Source organism: Panthera leo, chromosome E3 (assembly GCF_018350215.1).
Source record: "Panthera leo isolate Ple1 chromosome E3, P.leo_Ple1_pat1.1, whole genome shotgun sequence".
NCBI classification, from domain to species: Eukaryota; Metazoa; Chordata; class Mammalia; order Carnivora; family Felidae; genus Panthera; species Panthera leo.
In genome coordinates, this window is record NC_056694.1 from 6586745 (window position 1) to 6607729 (window position 20985).

At 42.5% G+C, this 20985-nt stretch overlaps 2 protein-coding genes and 1 long non-coding RNA gene across 11 annotated transcripts in view; 2 read left to right on the forward strand and 1 right to left on the reverse strand.

Moving 5' to 3' along the window:
* TMEM225B (transmembrane protein 225B) overlaps positions 1 to 7056 on the forward strand; it is a 29019-nt gene extending 21963 nt beyond the window's left edge. For all 5 annotated transcript variants that reach the window (XM_042922682.1, XM_042922681.1, XM_042922680.1 and 2 more), the window contains 3 exons: positions 1 to 147; positions 960 to 1097; positions 6700 to 7056. In XM_042922682.1, coding sequence (XP_042778616.1) covers positions 1 to 147; positions 960 to 1097; positions 6700 to 6872 — 458 coding nt within the window. In that variant the 3' untranslated portion in view covers positions 6873 to 7056. The remainder of the gene's footprint in view (positions 148 to 959; positions 1098 to 6699) is intronic.
* LOC122210165 lies at positions 142 to 17461 on the reverse strand. 2 transcript variants are annotated; one of them, XR_006197946.1, is made up of 5 exons: positions 17392 to 17461; positions 15489 to 15602; positions 13788 to 13930; positions 7975 to 8056; positions 142 to 240 (listed from the first exon to the last, which is right to left on the reverse strand). It is a non-coding gene; the product is annotated as an uncharacterized LOC122210165 (long non-coding RNA). The 2 variants fall into 2 exon arrangements; XR_006197947.1 differs by lacking the exon at positions 17392 to 17461 and adding an exon at positions 16971 to 17102.
* Positions 17394 to 20985, forward strand: part of ZSCAN25 (zinc finger and SCAN domain containing 25) — a 14593-nt gene continuing 11001 nt past the window's right edge. The window contains exons 1-2 of one of the 4 annotated variants that reach the window (XM_042922666.1): positions 17394 to 17466; positions 19774 to 20193. In XM_042922666.1, coding sequence (XP_042778600.1) covers positions 19803 to 20193 — 391 coding nt within the window. In that variant the 5' untranslated portion in view covers positions 17394 to 17466; positions 19774 to 19802. The other 3 variants (XM_042922664.1, XM_042922665.1, XM_042922667.1) reach the window with 3 other exon arrangements.

A 20985-nucleotide genomic window follows, 5' to 3' on the forward strand; every position in this document is an offset into this window, starting at 1 on the left:
TGTACATCATTCTCGGCCGCGTTTTCCTGCTGTCCGCGGTTGTCCTGTCTTTCCTCACCACCTTCATCCTGGTGTCCTTTGCATCTCAGCTGTTTCCGAGGACCCGGAAGCACAATTTGGTGTCAGCCTTCATCAGCTTCCTCACAGGTGTGGAACAGGCAGGCAAGCCTTGTTGTCAGGCGGGCCTCAGCCTTGGGAAGGGGCTGGGGAGGGGCCCAAAGGCAGGGAGATGGTTGGTCTCTGTGGTGTCAGGAGAGAGAATTTTTAGGGACCCTCTCACCTGTGGCCTTCTCTGAGGCAGCCTGCCCCCCCACCCCAGATCACAGTCCCTCTCTCTGAGGCTGCACAGCACCCTGTACTTCCAGCTAGCTCCACCCTCACTATGTTGGCTTGGGGTCATTTGTCTGGGGGTCTTTTTACCATAATCTCTATCCCAGTGACTGTCATAGAATCTGACACAGAATGATAATACACAAGTGAAATATGTGAGTGAAATATAAGTGTTTGTTGGATGAATGGATGGAAGACACCATCTCTGCCCTTTGGAACCTTTTGACTTTAAAAGGCTGGCCAAGGCCCTACCCTGGGAGGCTCCCATCACATGGAGGAGGTGGAACGCTCACAGTGGGAAAATCAGGTTGAATTGCACCCAAAGCATCACACCCAGAGGGCCCCATCTGGAGTCAGCCAATGGCACAGGCACAGAGGGTACCCGGGAAAGGGATTTCTGGTTATGGGGCCTCTGGGAGGTGAGGCACATGGGCTTTGAAATGTGTTGGGAAGGAGGGCAAGACAGGCATGTGGGGTAGAGGTTATTGACTCTGAGAGGGCACAGGTGTGGGCTGGAGAAAGGAGCCTCCATGTAGGAACCATACAGGCTGTAAGCCATGTGACTCTGATTAAGAGCAAAGGTGGGAACCATGTGAGGAGATCAAGAGTGCTTCCCTATGACCCTGCAGGGGCCAGTGCCTTCCTGGCCTTGTTGCTGCATGCCCTGGAGATCCAGAATCTGAGGATGAAGCCCAGCCCCCCCAAGTTCTCGGTGCAGTGGCCTTACTACGTTCTGGGCTTTGCCATCCTTCTGTTCATAGTGGCTGGTGAGTGTCCTGGGGCTGGTGCCCTTCTCCCTGCCCTCTGTCTGGATTCAGAAGCCATGGACACTCTAGAGCAACACTGTCCAAAACTGTGGTCACTAGCTACTTGTGGCCATTTCATTACTTAAAATGAAATAAATAGAAATTCAGTTTCTCGGCCATGCTAGCCACATTTCAGATGTTCAGTAACCACATTATTATGTGTCTAGTGGCTGCCATATTGAATGGTGCAGATGCAGATATTTCCATCGTTGCAGAAAGTTCTACTCAACAGCACTGCTCTAGAGCCTCAGCCCTATATCCCATCTTCCTCCTCTTTGACTTTGGAATCAACCTCCAGATCTCATATTCTGTCTCACAGTGTCCTGGCTCCTAAGGGTTTCTATGCCTATCTCTATCTCTATCTCGGAATCTACAATCTTATTCACCTCAGTCTCGCTTCACTCTCTTATTTTATATACCATCACCGTCTAAGTCTCAATCCTATTTAATTTTGTCCTTTTTCCTAATCTTCTTCCTACTATATTAATCTGACCCATGACATAATCTGTGTTAACTTGATTTTATTATACACTGAATATATAAAAACATTTATAATATATAAGAGGTAATTAAAAATAAACTGTGCACCCATTTCCACCATATAGTTTAAGAACTAGCCATATTTTCATGGAATCCATTGTTTGTAAGTTACACCTTTATTTTATTTACCACTGAAAGAGAAAAAAGGATGCTAGGAATAATTCTAAGGTGGTATAACTTGTAAGGCACATCCTTATTTCAGAGATGTTAAGTGAAGAAAATTGGCTTGTCTTCATTAATGAAATATGTTAGAATATTAAGAATCTTTGAAGTCCTGCCCCCTCAACCATGTGGCTCTTCCTAATCTTGTCCTCCTCTCTCCCCTCGGGAACCAATTATTCTGCAATTTATGATAATCATATTACTACACACATATATATCCTTAATATATTACTTAGTCTTACATGTTTTAAAACTTTGTATAATCATACTATATTTATTTCTCTGGAACTTGTTATGTTTGATCAACATTGTAACCTCCATGGTAATATGAGGAACTCTTAAGGTTCATTCATTTTTACCATCTTAAGTATTTAATTGTATAACTAAGCTTGCCTGTAGAAGGAATATGGTATTTCTCTGTGGGAGAATTTTAAGCTCACGATTCAGTTTCTTAAATGACTATAGGACTATTCAGGTATTTTATTTCCTTTTGAGTTAGTTTCAGTAATTTATATATGTCTATAAGCTTATACATTTTGTTTAAAATTTGAAATTTATTGGCATAAGTTTATTCAAAATGTTTTCTTTTTTAACTCTTTATTTTGTGATGCACCTGTAGTGATGTGCTTCTTTTTTCATACCTAATTTTCTCTTTTTTCATTGCCAATTTTGTCAGAGGTTTACCATATTTTTAGTCTTTTCAAAGAACCAGGTTTAAGCTTTCTTGAACCTTCATATTTTATGTTTGTTTTCTATTGAATTAATTTTTACTTCTTATTTTGAACTTCCTTCCCTACTTCTTTTTTGCATTTATTCTGCTATTCCGTTTCCAGCTTCTTAAATCACAATCTAAACTCATGGCTTACTTCTTCTTTTCTAAGTAGACAATTAAAGCTCTAATTTCCCTGTAAGAATTGCTTTATTTGAATCTCCCATTTTCATATGTAATATTTTATGTTATTGTTCTATTTCAAACATTTTCCAGTTCCCCTTATGATATTTTGGATCCATGAAGTATTTTAAAATATACTTTTAAATTTCTAAGCATATGATTTTTTACTGTGTCTTGTGTTAATGATTTTAACTTAATTTCAGTTTGATGAGAGATCATGGTCTGTATAATCCTAATGTGTTCAGATTTATTGAGACATGTTTTATAGTCTAGTTTGAGGTCCACTTTCATGTTTTATGTTGAATACAACTTTTCGCTTATAAACATTAGATCAAGCTTGTTTATTATATTGTTCAAATCTTGATTTAGAATTGTTCTGTTTTACTGGTGAATTGAACTTTTATTTAATCATTATGCCATGATCTTTTTTATTTCTAGAAATCCCTTTTGTTAAAGTCTGTTTTATCTGATATTACTCTAGCTATTTCTACATTCTTTAGGTTAGTATTTGCCTGTTATATATCTTTTTGATCTTTTACTTATATGTTACACATAGCTTATGATTGTATTTTTTCATCTAGTCTTACAATCTTTGTTTTTTTAAATGTTTATTTTTGAGAGAGAGAGAGAGAGAGAATGAGAATGAGAATACAAGCGGGGGAGGGGCAGAGAGAAGGGGAGACACAGAAGCCGAAGCAGGCTCCAGGCTCTGAGCTCTCAGTACAGAGCCTGACTCAGGGCTCAATCTCACGAACTGTGAGATGATGACCTGAGCCAAAGTCGGGCACTTAATCCACTGAGCCACCTAGGCTCCCCCTACACTCTTTGTCTTTTAACTGGAGCATTTATTATTGACTGACATTTATTATGACTACTGATACATTGATCCTTTTTTTTTTTGAAGTTTATTTTATTTATTTTGAGAGAGAGAGAGAGAGAGTGAGAGTGGGAGAGGGGCAGAGAGAGAGGAAGACAGAGAATCCCAAGCAGGCTCCACACTGCCAGTGCAGATCCCAACGTGGGGCTCGATCTCAAGAACTGTGAGATTATGACCTCAGCCAATATCAAGAGTCGGACACCTGATTGACTGAGCCACCCAGGTGCCCCATATCTGTATTTTTTCTACCACCTTACCTCTTGCTTTCAATTTTTTCTGCTCCCCAGTCCCACCTCTCTTGCCTTGCTTCTAATTGATTGACTTTTATCTATACATTTCTCATTATATCCTCCCCCTCTTTAGTTTGGAAGTTATGAAATCTATTTGTATTCTTGTAGTAGTTACTCTTGACATTTTAATACGTTTACTTAACAAAGTTGGAAGTTCATCAACACATTTATTTTCTTCATAAGTAATACAAGGTACTTCCCTCCTAATTTATATGCTATTTTGCACAATGTTTTAGTTTCTTCTGTTTTCTTTTTAGTTCTGTATATTTGACAGTATTGTTACTTTATGCATTTAATATTTATTTGTTTAAATTTACCCACATATTTATCAGTTTAGATGCTCATCAAACCTCAGACCTTCTGTCTAAGGACCCTCTGTCCTTCTGCCTGAAATACATCCTTTAAAATGTGTTTTAGTGAGGTTCAGTTAGAGATACACTTTCTCTCATATTTTGTTTGTATGAAATTATCTTCCTTTCATTTTTGTTGACTAAAATTAATTTTGCCATACTTACATTTTTTTAGATAGTATTTTTTTAAGTTTATTTATTTATTTTGAGAGAGAGAGAGAGAATATCCCACTCTCAAACTCACAAACTGCGAAATCATGACCTGAGCCCAATCAAGATGCTTAACCAACTGAGCCACCCAGGCGGCCTGCTGTACTTACATTTTTAAGTTGACAGTATTCTCACAGCATTCAAGATGTTCTGTTATTACTTTACCACTTCCATTGTTGTTGTTAAGCTGACTCTGTAAAAATATCATTCTTTTGGGACACTTGGGTGGCTCAGTCGGTTGAGTGTCAGACTTTGGCTCAGGTCATGATCTCGAGGTTCGTGAGTTCGAGCCCCGCATCAGGCTGTCTGCTGTCAGTGCAGAGTATGCTCGGATCCTGTGTCTCCCTCTCTCTCTGCCCTTCCCCCACTCTCTCGCATGCTCTCTCTCTCTCTGTCAAAAATAAATAAACATTTAAACAATATATCATTTAAAAAAATTTTAATGTTTGTTTATTTTTGAGAGAGAGAGAGAGAGAGACAGAGAGACAGAGCACAAGTTGGGGAGGGGCAGAGAGAGAGGAAGACACAGAATTTGAAGCAGGCTCCAGGCCCCACACCGTTAGCACAGAGCCCAGCGTGGGGCTCGAACTCATGAACTGTGAGATCATGACCTGAGCCGAAGTCAGAGGCTCAACTGACTGAGCCACCCAGGCACCCCTATATCATTCTTTTTGAGGCACTCTTTGTTTTCTGTAAGGCTTTCTTGGGCATTTTGCAGAGTGTAGATATTTGTGTTATGATTTGTGGTGTGAACTGAGTCTGAGGAGTAATGTCTTTCAGAATTTCTCAAATATTTTTATCTTCTTTCTATATTCTTTCCCTCTTTTCCAGGAAGACGTATGTTAGACTTTGTTACTGTATCCTGCGTGTGTGTCTCTCTCTCTTGCTTTCCATTTCTTTGCTTTTTTTCCCCCCTTCTATCTCTCTGTCTTTCTGGGCTGTATTCTGAATAACTTATATAGATGTATCTTCAATTTAATCCATTCACTTTTTAGCTGTGTCTGATCTGCTATTTAACTTATCCATTAATTAGTCAATCTGTTTTTATAACCAGAAGTTATTTTTTTCCGTAATTCTTGTTATTTTTATACTCTTTTCTCTACTTATATTTTCAATCTATTCTATAAATATATTTTTATTATACATGTTAAACATACTTTACATTCTGTGTCTTATAAGTTTAACAACTGAAATACAAGTCTCTGTCGGCTGCTGTTTTTGTAGGCTTTTGCTTATGGCATCTTATTTCTTGGTACAGTTGTGATTTTTGACTGTGAATTATTTTCCTTGAAAAAAAATATTTTTTGGTGGAAATCGTTTGAAGCCTGTATATAAAGTATTTTCTCAAAAAGGGATCTGCATTTGTTTCTGCTTGGTGCTTATATGCACAACTAGCCTAGAATCACATAGGTATTGTGTAGTTGCAGATCCATGTAACAGCTAGCCTCTGTTTATGAGTTCTTAGTCAATCTTGGTAACTTCAAAGTTCTAGCTTTGTAGACCCTTGTTAGATTCATCTTGAGTAGGCCCTGGGCTTTTCCTCTCATTTTCTGTGTCCCAAAAGGCCCGCAGAATGGAAACTCAGGGTCACCGGAGTTGAGTGTATGTCTCCAAGGTGAAGGCTAATTGTGTGCTTGCTTAACTCTCTAGGTTCCTGTTTTCACTAGGGTTTTGTTTCTAAGAATGCCTTACTCTGATGCCAGTTTGCTGATATATTTACAAATTAGTTTTTGAAGAAAAATCTTATTTAGAATTTTTGTCGTTTTTAGTGGGAGGGTATGTAGTCTGCTATATTGCTGAAAATAGAAGTTGTCCTTTATCTGAGTCTTAACCTTAATACAGCATTTACTGTTCACTCAAGATACCTCTGTTTGTTTTATGACATCAATTCTCTTCTTCCATTTTACTTTACTGAGGGTCTTGAGTTGCATCAAAAAGCCTGGGCTTTATGTTTGACCTTCCTCTCTTAAACCTCTTTTTCTTGCCTATTAATAGTTAGACAGTTGCTAAGATGCCTTCCAACACTGGCTGTGGTTCTGTGAGTTTATCCATCTATTTGTATGCCTTGTCTTGTGATGGGTCCTGTTTTCCCATCTACCTCTGTAATTCTCTACATCGGAGGGGAGAACTAGGGAAGGTGGGTGCAGACCGGAAGGGGTCACACATTAAAGGAGGGAGTGCCTGACCTCTAGGGCACGGAGAGCTCGACTCAACTCTGACCTGAACTTTCGCTGTCACCCAGGTGCCATCTGCCTCTTTCAAGAAGCAGCCTGCCTTCGCTGCCGTTTGTTGCCCAATTCCCAGAGTATCCAGGAGACCCAAGGGGTCATACACCTGGAGAATATGGAGAGTCTGGGAGGAGACCTGAGCTCAATACAAAAGGAGACACTGCTGAAGGAAGAAACAATTATCTAGTCCGGGAGAGCGTCCTCCGCCGTCGGCAGCTGTGTGAGTGCGTGTGTGGAGGCGTAAGTGGCAACCAGTTTCTGCTGCTTTTGGTGAGCTTCCTGAGTGTCAGATCTATGTTCCACCTCCCCACACTCACAGTGATTCTGTCTTGCTTGTATTTGCAATTCGTTAAAACATTTTTTTGAATTTTTCTGAGTTTCCTGAGTGGTTTTTTTTTGGGGGGGTGGGGAGGCAAGTGTTTTCAATAAAAGGACTACTGTCTTTTAATCCATACCAGCTTGGAGGACAGGAAGGGAGGAAGGAATATTACAAAATGGTCAAGTGAAGTCAGCTTTTGTAAAACAAAAACAAAACAACAAAAGCAAAAACAACAGAAGGTGTTTGAGTTAGTGACATTAATAAGAAAAAAGTGATGTCCCCAGACAAAGATGGGACTCAGTGCAGGAAACTTCCTAAGTCTGTGTTAGAGGGAAGGGTTGGGAGTGGTTAAAGGGTGAACGCTTCTCAGGATTGAGCTCCCAGATCTGGAAGTCTGAGCCTTATGTCTGTGCTCTGGAGGAAGCACAGGCAAGTTAGCCAACCAATGTGTGGGTGTTGCCTCCTCTCACTAGAGCCGGAGACCTCCTGAGGGCATCTCTAACGTGTCCCCTTTATGGTCCTCCTGGTGCTTACAGAATGGGGAGCTCTTAGCTCCCTGGTGTAGCTGGTAAGTACAAATGCCTTAGGACAATGAAGGGGATAGAACGGTGATCCAAGTCCTCTGCTGGCTTCATACCCATTTTTCATCTGAACAGTACCAATCAGCAACGCCTTCCCACTTTGCTCTCTAAAGAACACAGATATGGGAAAAGCTCTTGCAACTTAAGCAGTGCAACTTCAGAAACAAGTATGGGGAGCCGTGTATCTGGAGGGGCATGTGGTGGGCAAGGCTAGAGTCAAGTGGGCTTTGCTGTGACTGTTAGCCAGTGGCCATTAAAGGTGGACCTTGTGCCATGCACCACAGGGGCTAGTTCCTGTTCTCCAGAGGCTCACACCCCAGCAGAGAAGCCAAGACATACACACCAGAAAAATAGCCACTTAATGTTTTAGATTGTTTTTAGTTTCTTACCACATTTCTCTCCAAAAGGTATCTTGAGAGTTTCTTGCAGGGATATGGTGACAGCCTAGTTCTAGTCTGCCCACTTTTCCTCCTAGAAAACAACCCAAAAACCCATACAGGAACTATAATTATCAGTGAAACTAGGAACAGAGAAAACTTACAAACTCTAAAATATGTAATTGCAGCCCAAAGCACTAAGCCAGCAGAACCAGTATGGGAAGCTACAACTGGGAGACCAGCATGGTGAGCAAGGGGGAGTGGGTCAGAGAATACACAGAGGCCCTAGTGGTGGCAAGCTAAAAAAGCCACTAGCAAATATGAACCTTCAGATTTCTGAGAAGGACCCACCTTGAGAGGAAATGGCTATGAATAGGATAGGGAAGCAACAGGGTGGGGCACATGTGGAGGGTGGGCAGAGAAGGCACAGAAAGTGCCTGGGAGTCTATCAAAGGAAATTTTTTTTTAAATTTTTTTTTTTTTTCAACGTTTTTATTTATTTTTGGGACAGAGACAGACAGAGCATGAACGGGGGAGGGGCAGAGAGAGAGGGAGACACAGAATCGGAAACAGGCTCCAGGCTCCGAGCCATCAGCCCAGAGCCTGACGTGGGGCTCGAACTCACGGACCGCGAGATCGTGACCTGGCTGAAGTCGGACGCTTAACCGACTGCGCCACCCAGGCGCCCCTATCAAAGGAAATTTTTAAGGAAGCACCACTTTTTATTTATTTATTTATTTATTTATTTATTTATTTATTATTTATTTTTAACCTTTATTTATTATTGAGAGACTGCGAGACACAGAGAGTGAGCAGGGGAGGGGCAGAGACAGGGGTAGGCACAGAATCTGAAGCAGTCTCCAGGCTCTGAGCTGTCAGCACCGAGCCTGATGCGTGGCTCAAACTCACAAACCATGAGATCATGATCTGAGCTGAAGTCAGAGGCTTAACTAACTGAGCCACCCAGGCACCCCAGGAAGCACCGCTTTTTAAAAAGAGAGACCACCTGGGAAGGTGGATGACAGTGTCTCTTGGTAGTGTTGGAGAATGGAAGGAAGGAAAGAGAGTGTAGTATGATCCCTCTGAACCAAGTTAGGATGTAAGAATCCGAGGAATCTTGGCTACATAGGGAACTATATATTAAAAAAAGCATCCTTCCATGTAGCAGTGGAAGAGTCCTCACACTGAGAAGTGGGGAACACTCTGCTTCTCTGACTCCCCTTCCACAGGGTACTCCTGCAAAGAGCTGGCCCAGGAAAATCAAACTCATTCAAATAAAAGAGTGAAACAGCAACATCAATACAAAGTATTATTATTTAAAAAAAAAAAAGCACAAAGAAGGGGCACCTGGGTGGCTCAGTTGGGTAAGGATCCGACTTCAACTGTGATCTCACAGTTCGTGGGTTTGAGCCCTGTGTTGGGTTCTGTGCTGACAGCTCAAAGCCTGGAGCCTGCTTTGGATTCTGTGTCTCCCTTTCTCTCTGCCCCTCTCCTCCTCTCTCTCTCTCAAAAATAAATAAACATTAAAAAAATGTTTTTAAAGCAGAGAAGTAAAAGTCTGGATATGAAGAAAACTCACCAGAAGTGTTGCCACAAAGTAGAGGAAAATTATAACACAATATTCCGAGATAAATTTAAACATTTAATGAAACAATTGCAGCTAGGGGGAATCAGAATTATAGGAACTCAGAGAAGAACATTCTGAGAACAGAAGGTGAGAGACAGATAACAAGGGAATATGAGAGGAGAATGGAGAGAATTCAAGAAAGAACTGGAAAAGGGAAGGAAGACTAACTTAGAAGAAGCACCAGAGAGAGGAGATACTAGAACAGTAAGAGGCGTAAAGCATAAGGGTAGTAACAGTGAAGAAAATGAAATAAAGAAATGAAAAGGTTTAGCGAGAATGTGGAAGCAATGAAAGACAGATAAAGGAGATCCAAGATATGTAAAATTGGAGTCCCTGAGGAAAAACTGAAATAAAGGGACAAAACAAATGTTTAAAATGAAAATTCAAGAAAATGTTTCTGAAGTAGATTTCCTTTCTATTGAAAAGTAGTAACAGTTACCTGGGACAACTGATACAAAATGATCAATTCCTTCCACGATGGCGCTGTGCTTTGTTGTTTTGTTTTTTATTGAAATACACAGTTTTTCTGGAACAAAGTGCGGCCCCATCATGGAAGACCTGGAGAGTTTTTACTTCCTTTATCCACAAACACTGGCATACGATACAAAATGTGCAAAAATGTGAATCAGAGAAAAAAATAACCAATAACCAATAGAAGCAGATGGCATGATTATCCAAACATTGGGGTTAGTGGACACAAACTTTAAAATAGCTATTATTAATAAGTTAAAGAAATTAGAAGGAGAAGGGGCGCCTGGGTGGCACAGTCGGTTAAGCGTCCGACTTCAGCCAGGTCACGATCTCGCGGTCCGTGAGTTCGAGCCCCGCGTCAGGCTCTGGGCTGATGGCTCGGAGCCTGGAGCCTGTTTCCGATTCTGTGTCTCCCTCTCTCTCTGCTCCTCCCCCGTTCATGCTCTGTCTCTCTCTGTCCCAAAAAATAAATAAAAAACGTTGAAAAAAAAATTAAAAAAAAAAAAAGAAATTAGAAGGAGAAAAAGCACAGAATTTTCAAAAAACAGAGAAAACTACCGAGATGCCATTTCTCCCTATGAGATTTGCAAAAGTCAAAATTTTGAGACAACACATTGTTTTGGCTATGCTGTGGGGATAATGGGCACTGGCACATGATGTGGGTGGAATGACAAAAATGGCATGATCCCAGCTGAGGGGAATCTTGCAATGTCTGCAAAGCTATGGAAGCATTACTGATGTGATTTGAAGTTTGGGTTTGAGAGCGAATGGCCAGGAAAGAATTCTTGAAACTTTTTGGTGCAAATTATTTTATTATAGCACAGAGACAGGACCCAGGGGCAGAAAGAGCTGCACTGAGATTGTGAGGAGTGGCTGATTATATACTTTTTAATTAGTGGGGGTTAGGGATAGTTTAACTCTTTAAGGAATTTGGAAGCAAGGCTTTTGGGACCTTGAGGGGCTAGCTGCTGTTAAGATAAGGTTATTCTTGGGGCAGTTGGATGGCTCAGTTGGTTGAACATCTGTCTCTTGATAGGGGTTCAGGTTGTGATCTCAAGGTTGTGGGACTGAGCCCTGCAACACTCAGCATGGAGCCTGTTTGGGATTCTCTCTCTGCCCCTCCTCCCCCTGCCCCCCACCTGCTCTCATGCACAAGTGTTCTCTCTCTCTCTCTCTCTCTCTCTCTCTGTCTCTAAGTAAATAAATAAATAAACATGAAAAAAAGATATGGTTACTCTTAGTCTTTAAAAAAAATTTTTTTTAACGTTTATTTATTTTTGAGACAATGTGAGAGAGTGCAAGCAGCGGAGGGGCAGACAGAGGGAGACACAGAATCTGAAGCAGACTCCAGGCTGTGAGCTGTCAGCCCAGAACCCAATGGCGGGGCTGGAATTCACGAACGGTGAGATCATGACCTGAGCCGAAGTCAGACGCTTAACCAACTGAGCCACTCAGGCACCCCGGTTGCTTACTCTTAGTCTTTAATAAGACATAAACATTAAGGCATTAAGGCAGCCATGAGTTCCTTGAGGAAGGTCACATTCTACGTGTCTCTGGTATCTTATCTGAGCTTCAAGCTGTAAGGAAATTTAATTTTGGCTACTTTCTCTTGCCTTTGTTCTCCTCATCAATTAGTGCTTTAACAATCTCAATTTCATGATTTATCTAACAGATAATACCTGTACACACACTTAAAACTGACATTGGTCCAGGGTTATTAATTGCTGCATATTAATTGCAATATCGAATGAGCAACTCAAATGTCCATTACTAGGGGACATGTTAAATTCTGTTACATCCACACTAGCTTTAAAAAAATGAGGATGTCTATGTATAGACATGGAACATTTTCTAGGAAATATTACATGATAAAAAACAAGGCATCTAATGTAGTTCCTTTTGTGTAAGAAAGGGGGAGACGATAGGGAAAAATATACCAATGTTAGTATTTGCGAACTAATAAATCTTTAGACATGGGGGTAGATTAGGGAATGGGCTGGGAGGAGTGGGCAGAGGTAGGAGCAATAATTCTGTGTAACTTATATGATTTTGACTCTCAAATCATGTAAACGTTTTACCTATTCAAAAATTCATATTAAGTCTTAAAGGATAAGTGGGGTAATATAAGTAAAATATCCCAAACTGTCCATACCAGCACTTTGAACCCCTTAACCTTCATTTCTATAGTTAATGCAAAACATCCCTCACATTGGCCATTTTGTCTTGCTAAGGATAGGTCAGATTTAATTCTACCCATTTTTTTTTTTTTTTTTTTAATTAAAGAACTGGAGAGATGAAGTATTTACTCCAATGCCAGGCCTGACACCCCAGGTCCTCTGATGTTCATTCGGTACAGGTTTTTATTTTTTTTATTTTTTAAATGTTCATTTCTGAGAGAGAGAGAGAGAGAGAGAGAAAGAGAGAGAGAGAAAGTGAGTGAGAGAGAGAGAGAGAGAGAGAGAGAGAATGAGAGGGGGAGGGGCAGAGAGGGGGACAGAGGATCCAAAGCAGGCTCTGCGCTGACAGTGGTGAGCCCCATGTGGGGCTCCAACTGAAGGGACCCTGAGGTCATTGATGAGGTTTTACGGGGTGTTGGTGGAGTTTGTGGGGTCCAGAGCCGATGGCCAAGGAAGAATTCTTGAGACGTCTTTGGTGCAAAAAAGGTGATTTTATTAAAGCACACGACAGGACCGGTGGGTAGAGGAGCTGCCCTGGGACCATGAGGAGAGACTGGTTATATATTACGGTGTTGGGGGAGGTAAAGTCCAGCGGAAGTTTCCAATGAGATTTTCATATGCTAAAGAAGACTCCCAGGACACTGTGGCCCAGGTATTGTCAAGCTAAGGTTGTTTTTCCCTCTAGCAAAACATTAGCATTAAGATAGTAGGGAGTTCCTGGAGAAACATTTTACTCTGCCAGCCTCAAGTATTTGTAATGGGCTGCAGGTTATAAGGAAATCTAATTTTATCTGCCATTTCCTTTTGCCTTTGTTTCCCACGTCAATCATGACCTGAGCTGAAGTCAGAGGCTTGACTGACTGAACCACCCAGGCACCCAGTACAGGTTTTTAAATGTTTTATTTATTTATTTATTTATTTTTATTAAAATTTTTTTCAAGTTTATCTTAAAGTTTATTTATTTATTTAGAGTGCTCTCAGAACAGGGGCAGAGAGAGAATCCCAAGGAAGCTCAGCACTGTCAGTGCAGAGCCCAATATGGGGTTCAAACTCACGAACCATGAAATCATGACCTGAGCGGAAGCCGGACACTTAACTGATTGAGCCATGCAGGTACCCCTAAATGTTTGATTTTTAAGTAAATTCTACTGCCTCTTCTGTTTCCTTTCTGTGGTAATGACCCCCCCCCCCCCCCCCCCCACACACACCCTGCCCCACCATTTCTGTAGTTCACACCCTCATTTCTTTGGTCTTTTGTCAGATAATTTCCTTCTTCTCTGCCTCTGCCCCTCTCTCTTTCTCCCTTCCTTCTTCTCTTTCCCCTTCTTTTCTCTCAGGCCCTCACAGTGCTCTCAATTCATTCAGTACCATGTTCATTGCTAGGAAAAAATGCCTTCACTTGTTATGATGAGCACTGGGTATCGTATGTAAGTGATGAATCACTAAATTCGATGCCTGAAACCAATATTACACTACGCATTAGCTCACTAGAATTTAAATAAAAAATAGAAAAAAAGAAAGAAAGAAAAGATGCCATCATATTTACTCACCATCCCTGAAATCGGTCTTCTGTTTGACAATGCCATTTCCCTAGCAATCCCTTGGTTATAGTCTGATCTCTCGGCCAGGAACATGAGGTTGGTTTCCTTCGTAGTTTTCAGACTAATGTTCTTAATTTTTCTTCAAAAATCTTCTGTTTAGATCATGGAAAAGAAAGGCCAGTGATGTAGATAAAAGCTCTTTCAAATATAAAAGATAATTATAAAACTGCAGTTATGAAAACAATTTGGCAGGTCCTGACACAGGATACAGATAGATTACAGAATAGGAGTGCGAACATAGAGACAACTTTATATAGGAAAAGACAGATCCTTCAATAAATGGTGTTGAGGAAAACTTCCTAGCCATTTGGAGTATGGAAGGCAAAAAACAGAAGATTTTAAAAACAGGATGAAAGAATTTGAAATATAAAACATATAATCTTTTGCAATGCATGAAGTTCATTAAGAAAGACAAATAGGAGGGGTGCCTGGATGGCTCAGTCTATTAAGCATATGACTCTTGATCTCTGCTCAGGTCATGATCTCAAGGTTCCTGAGTTCGAGCTAAGCCTGGGGCTCTCTGCATTGTCAGTACAGAGCCTGCTTGGGATTCTCCCTGCCTCTGCTCCTCCTCTGCTCACGCACACATGCATGCATGCTTTCTCTCAGAATACATGAATAAATTAAAAAAAAATTTTTTTAAATAAGAAAACTGGGAAAATATTTGTAAGACATTTGAAAAAGGGCTAGGTTTCTTAATGTGCAAGAACCACATACATCAATAAGAAAGAGATAAATAACCTAACAAAAATAGAGGGAAGGATAAAAATAGCCAGTTCACAGGAAAAGAAATACAAGTAACTAATGTAGGCAGAAATAATGATTGACTTCCCTTATAATTAAGAAGTGAAAATAAAAATCGGGGCACCATTTATTTCCCTTATCAGATTGGCAAAGATGGAAAGGTTTGATAACATCCATTGTTGATGAGATTGTAGGGAAACGAACCTTATTCCCCATCATCATTGGGAATGGAAATTGGTGCAGTCTGTAAGGTAGGGTAATTCATTTGGCAACAGCCAACAAAATTCCACATGCATATAACTTTTAGACTCAGCAATTTCATGTATGGAAATTCATCCTAAGATTCATTTGCAAAAAGTGAAAGAGGAATGACATAACAATGTTCATTCTAGATTTCTGGTCAAACCTAATGCCGGAAAAAACCTAAATGTCCACCAAGAGTCTTCATAAGTCATGGCAAATCCATGCAATGAAACACTATGCAGCTGGTAAAAAGAGCTGAGTAGATCAATATATGTAGATAAGGAAAAATAAGTTATTTAGTGAATAAAAGCAAAGTGCAGAACAGAATATAGCATGGTTCTATTTATGGAACACAAAAAGGAAAGCATTTTATGCTTAGTTTGGCTATAACATTTCTGGAAAAGTTCCTGAAACCTGCCTCATGGCCTCATCCTTGCCTCTGAGTCTTCAGTTTCTCCTTGTTGTTCTTGTTGGTTTCCATCCCTCCTTTCTGCTCAGCTTGTACTCATGGTCACTCAATGCAATCATCTCCTATCAGAACCCCCATCCTCTCATATGACAAATCCCAACATTACATTAATCCACCTGTTTGTTTTAAGCAAATTTGCCCCAGACGGCGCAAACAATTGTGTGGATTGATTCTGTCACTTGTTTTGTTTTTACCTTCACTTGGGTGTGCAGTGTTACTTGACAATCTTTCCATTCACCTTACAATTTTTTCTTACATCATTCCTCACAATAGATCATTGTCCCTTGCATTCTCAGCAGGTAATATCACTGAGGAAAGAGGCCAAGAATGAACTCCTTAGACACCTCTCTAGAGTAATTTTAAAACCATCTACTTCAGGGGTCAGCAAACTACAGGCTTTGTGTCAAATCTAGCACTGGCTGTCAGCTAAACATAGTTTTGACATTTTTACAGGATTGTAAAGATGAAGAATATGTGAAAATGTGTCCAGTAAAGCCTAGGGTAGTCACTTTCTGGTCTTTCATAGAAAAAGTTTGCTAAGCCCCAACCTAGACCATCACCCATGTTTCTTTTCTTCCCAATTAGCAGGAGCCCCTTTCTCCTCTCCACAGTTGCCCTGGAAACCTGTGATCTTATCCAATCTCCCCCTGCCTCTACCAGAATGCTCTCTTCCCTGTATCTTCTCCATGGCAAGCTGAAGAAATGTTTTTGATATCACTAGGAATAGCTCAATTTTCCCAGACAGATTGAGCCAATCAGGCAGTTTCATTTGGCCCTGAGTGGCGAGGTCGTCTCCTATCTCTCAGAAGTGAGTGCATGTTAGTGGATGGAGGCTATCTGAAACTATTTCCAAGGTGGACTGAAAATGTAATTTGTAGTATAAAAGAATCTGAGATCCTGTGAGCTCAGTTGGACTTGGCCCTGGATGTGGTATAAGGTGTGGACCCAATATTATCTCTTTCCAGATGACCAGCCTGTTGTCTGCTTTTTAAATGTCCATTTTTTTTTAAAGTTTATTTATTTATTTTGAGAGAGAGAGAGAGAGAGAGAGAGAGAGAGGGAGAGAGAGAGAACCCCAAGCAGGCTCCACACTGTCAGTGCAGAGCCCCATGTGGGACTGGGGCTTGATCTCACAAACCGTGAGATCATGACCTGAGTCAAAATCAAGAGCTGGCGCTCAAACAACTGAGCCACCCAGGTGTCCCTAAATGTCCATTCTTATCCATATATATGGCCTTTATAATTTACTGACTTATTCCATCTTCTCTCTCGTCCTCCATATCCAATCAATCCTCAAACCTTGGCAATTTTACTTCCGCAATAAGTTTCCTATCTAATCACTCCTTGCAAGCTCTAGTCACCAACTGCCCCAGGTCTGCATCATCCTCTTTTTCCTGGACTGACTTACTCAGCCTCGTTTTACCCAACAGTCGGTCCTCTCATTTTCCACTTCCCTCCTTTCTTGCTCAGTCTTTCTCCAAGGGTTCTCAGCAGCATCTTTCTAAAATCTGTCCCTTCCCGCCTTTAAACCTTTACACGGCTTCCCGTTGCCTTTAAACTGTTCTCCGAAACACCTAGTTTAACCACCTGCACTAGTGGCTAAGATGGTGTGGGAATGCCGGCAATCCCTCCACACTCGCAGGGCTCGTCGTGCTCCCTCTGCTGGGGACACTCACCTCACTTTTTGGTCCACCCTTCAAAACTGAGCTGAGTTGCCGGCTCCTCTGGCCAACTCCCTCCTCCCAACTACTCGGGTCGAGGCCCCTCTTCTGGGAACCTATAATATTCACTGCTTCCCTCCGTCTCCCTCTGCCCCTGCGACAAAGTACGCGAATATGCACGTGGTGACCGACGGGACTACAAAGCCCCTTGAGGGAGGCTTCGTGTCCGGTAGTATGTCTGGAGGGTCCTCCTCACCGAGAAAAAGCAGGTGCAATGGCACGGAGGCTCCTAAAGGCCTGACGGCTGCGAGCCTCCTAGGGACGAGTCAGTCCGGGCGCGCGTTCAGGCACAGCCCGAGAGGACCAGCAACCACCGAGACGCACGGACCTCCGAGAGCCCTAGAGAGGAAGCGGAAGGGGCTCTTTCCTCACGCACCTGTCTGACAGCGTCCGCGGCCCACATCCGGTCTCTGAGGGCTCGGGTCGGGTCGTCGTGGCTGAGGGGCTGAGGGTGAGAGCCGTTCTGGGGCGTCGCAGGGCTTCGCGGGGCGGCGGATGCGGCGGGTGTGGGGGCCTGCTTTCGGTGCGGCTGCGGGTCGCGGAAGCGTTGGCGGAGGCGGCGGGGCTGACACAGCGGGCGGCGCGTTTCCCCGGAGCTGCCTCCTGCGGCACCGGGGCCCGGCGGGCGCGACGCGGGGGTTCAGGTGGGAGCGACGTTGGTCCCGCCGGGCCTAGGTTACCTCAGCGCGGGGGCGTCCACGAACTCGAGACCTTGAACCGACGCGGATCTCTCTGAAAATCGAAAGTAGTCATTTTAGAGCGAGACGTGGGAAACTCACATAAAGAATGACTTCTTTTCAAGCCTTCTTTCTCTTCGTGAAGTACCAGGGATGAAAGATGAATGAAGGCCTTTCTTGCCTTTAGAGAATTTGGTCGTCGGGGACACGTCGGTTAACATTTGTGCTGTAGTGCGGTAATGCGATAGGGGTGTGAAGAAATGCAGTAGCTAGAAAGTCGTGAAAGAAATCCCAATAGATGCAGCAAAATGAAAAATGAATCGATTGAAAACGTAAAGTAGTAGTTTAGGAAGGATGTAGAAGTACACAAACACACAATAGAATATTAAGTAGAAGCTTCGGAGGAACCTCCTACCAGTTGCTTATTCTCTGTTGCATTAAGAGTGGTCTTTCCCTCTAAAAATGGAGCCCCTTCCCCACTTTGGACTCCCAGCCTACATACCCCTCACCCCCAACCCAAGCCCATCATGAAATTAAATAGTACTCATTCTCTAGTCTGGTATAAGCCTCTTCTTCTTCTTTTTCTTCTTTTAAATTTTTATTCAATTTTGAGAGAGAGCTTAAGTGGGGGAGGGGCAGAGAGAAGGGGACAGAGGATCCCAAGCAGGCTCTGTGCTGACAGCAGCGCCCGAAAAGGGGCTCCAGCTCATGAGCCATGGGATCAGGACCTGAGCTGAAGTCAGACGCTCCACCCACTGAGCCACCCAGGCGCCCAAACCTTTTTCATGAGTAGTTGAACCTACGTTAACCTTTCTCTCATTTTGACTTCCTGTGTTTCTCATCTGTACCGTATCTTTTGGGAGGCAGACTTTGGCCAGCCGTCTAACCTCTTACATCTTCAGTGTCGTCTTTGAAAAGGGGAGTAATACTCCCTATACATAATTGTATGTGTGTGTTCACAGGCTTTCTAAATGGTAAAGCCTACACAAGTTAAAAGTCTTTTTGTTAATTATAATGACATATATGTCACTCTGTTGTTTTCAACATGTGACACATGGTCACATCCAAGCCACCAGTAAGTCTTTTGGCTTCACCTCCAAAATATGTCTCGACTCTTTCTGCATCTTTGCCACCATCTTGATCATCTCCTGCTTGGACCATTGTTAAGTGCTGCTTCCCTTCTTTTTCTCTCTAACCTATTCTCTGTTGACATACGCCAGGCAAAATGACCTTTTACACCAGGCAATGTAAAAACGTATAGCTCCCTGCTAAAATAAGAAGACTAAGCCATAATTCTTAGTGTGGCCCATTTCCTGGATAATCTGGTTCTGCCTGCCTCTGTCACTTCTTCTCCTGCGACTCTGTCCCTCACTTAACTTTGCCAAAGCTTCACTCCCATTGCCTTATTCTCAGACATGTGGAGTAATTTCTGACCTCAAGTCTGGTGCCTGGAAAAATCTCTGAATGACTGGCTCATACTCATCGGTGGGTCTCAGCCTAAGTGTCCTCTCTTCAGAAGAGCCTTCTTTAAGTTATTCATCCCCCATTAACAGACCATCCTACACATTTCCTTTCTAGAAGTTATCTCCATTTAATTTTAACTTATTTGCTTGTATTTGTTTTTTTTCTGTCTGTTGCACTAGTATATGAATTTCAAAGGGCAGGTGCCTTGTTTGTCTTGTTCTGTATTATATTTCTAGTTTCTGCAGGCCTGGCACATATATTGGTTGAACGTGTTAATTCTTACAGTGTTGGAAGAGTAGGCCCTGGTGACTCATCTAATTATAACCTATTTTATATTTTCTGATTTTAGTGTTATCTCCCTAATGAGATCCTACAATGTTTGTGGGTATAAAGTAAACTCTTTACATTTTTCTTCACATACTAGGTGGTTAGCAAATACTTACTGAATTGAATTGTCATGATTTTCAGGATATATGTTTAGTCTTTTGTTCTGCTTCACAGAAACTAATTATGCTCTCCAGCAGAATATCCATTGATGTAGACAAAGAACTGTGATGGACTGACCTTTCCTTGTCTCACTTATGCTGCCATTATTGTTTGTCTGGTCTTCTCAATAGACCCTCAGTCTTCTGGGAGGAGTGTGAAGATGCTAAAGGAGCGTCCAGGGATGGCAGAAGACCCCCAGCAACAGATGGGTGTTCCTGTGGTAAAGCTGGAGAAAGAGTTGCCATGGGCCAGGGGAAGGGAGGACCCTAGTCCTGAGACTTTTCGTCTGAGGTTTCGGCAGTTCCGCTACCAGGAGGCAGCTGGTCCTCAGGAAGCCCTCAGGGAACTCCAGGAACTCTGTCGCCAGTGGCTGAGGCCTGAGCTGCATACCAAGGAGCAGATCATGGAGCTGCTGGTGCTGGAGCAGTTCCTGACCATCCTGCCACGGGAGTTCTATACCTGGATTCGGGAGCATGGCTTGGAGAGTGGCAAGGCTCTTGTGGCCATGGTGGAGGACTTCACAGAGAGAACGTTGGAGGCCAAGGCGGTGGGTGAGAAGGGGGTATCTGGGTCTTGTTTTGTCGGTATGGGAAGGGGACATTTATTTTTTTTTTTTTAAATTTTTTTTAACGTTTATTTATTTTTGAGACAGGGAGAGACAGAGCATGAACAGGGGAGGGTCAGAGAGGGAGACACAGAATATGAAGCAGGCTCCAGGCTCTGAGCTGTCAGCACAGAGCCCGACGCGGGGCTAGAACTCACGGACTGCAAGATCATGACCTGAGCCGAAGTCGGCCGCCTAACCAACTGAGCCACCCAGGCGCCCCAAGGGAAGGGGACATTTAAAGAATTGAAAGGTTTGAAGAAGCAGTGGGAGTAGATGAGGTGTACAGTCTCCTTCATCTGCTCCCAGACTCCCTGAGGTACTTTTTGGAGGGCAGTGGAGTTTTCAGCATGAGAAGCCATTCCCAAGGAAGATGCAGGGCCTGTAGAAGAGCTGTTAGCTTCCTTTCTGGTCATCAGGACAAAGGCCTGGCCATATTTCCTTTGTGAGCCCCAGGCCCAAAGAAGGTAGTCATGACCAATTTGAAGATCCTTCATAGACTCCTTCTCTTTGGGCAGAGATGCATGTGGAAAGTGGGGAATTCCAATTGGGTGAATATTATTATTAAGAAGCATTGTCTAAACAGTGTTGTTTCGATATCTGGGACGTTGGCTCAAGTGGCTCACGTTAGTGGTTCTGTGGTAGTGTTCTGGTGACACCAAGTAACTGCATCTCAGATGCTTCCTTGGGACTCTGGCCACATGTTTGTCATTCTGTGGTATAGTCACCTTATTGTTGG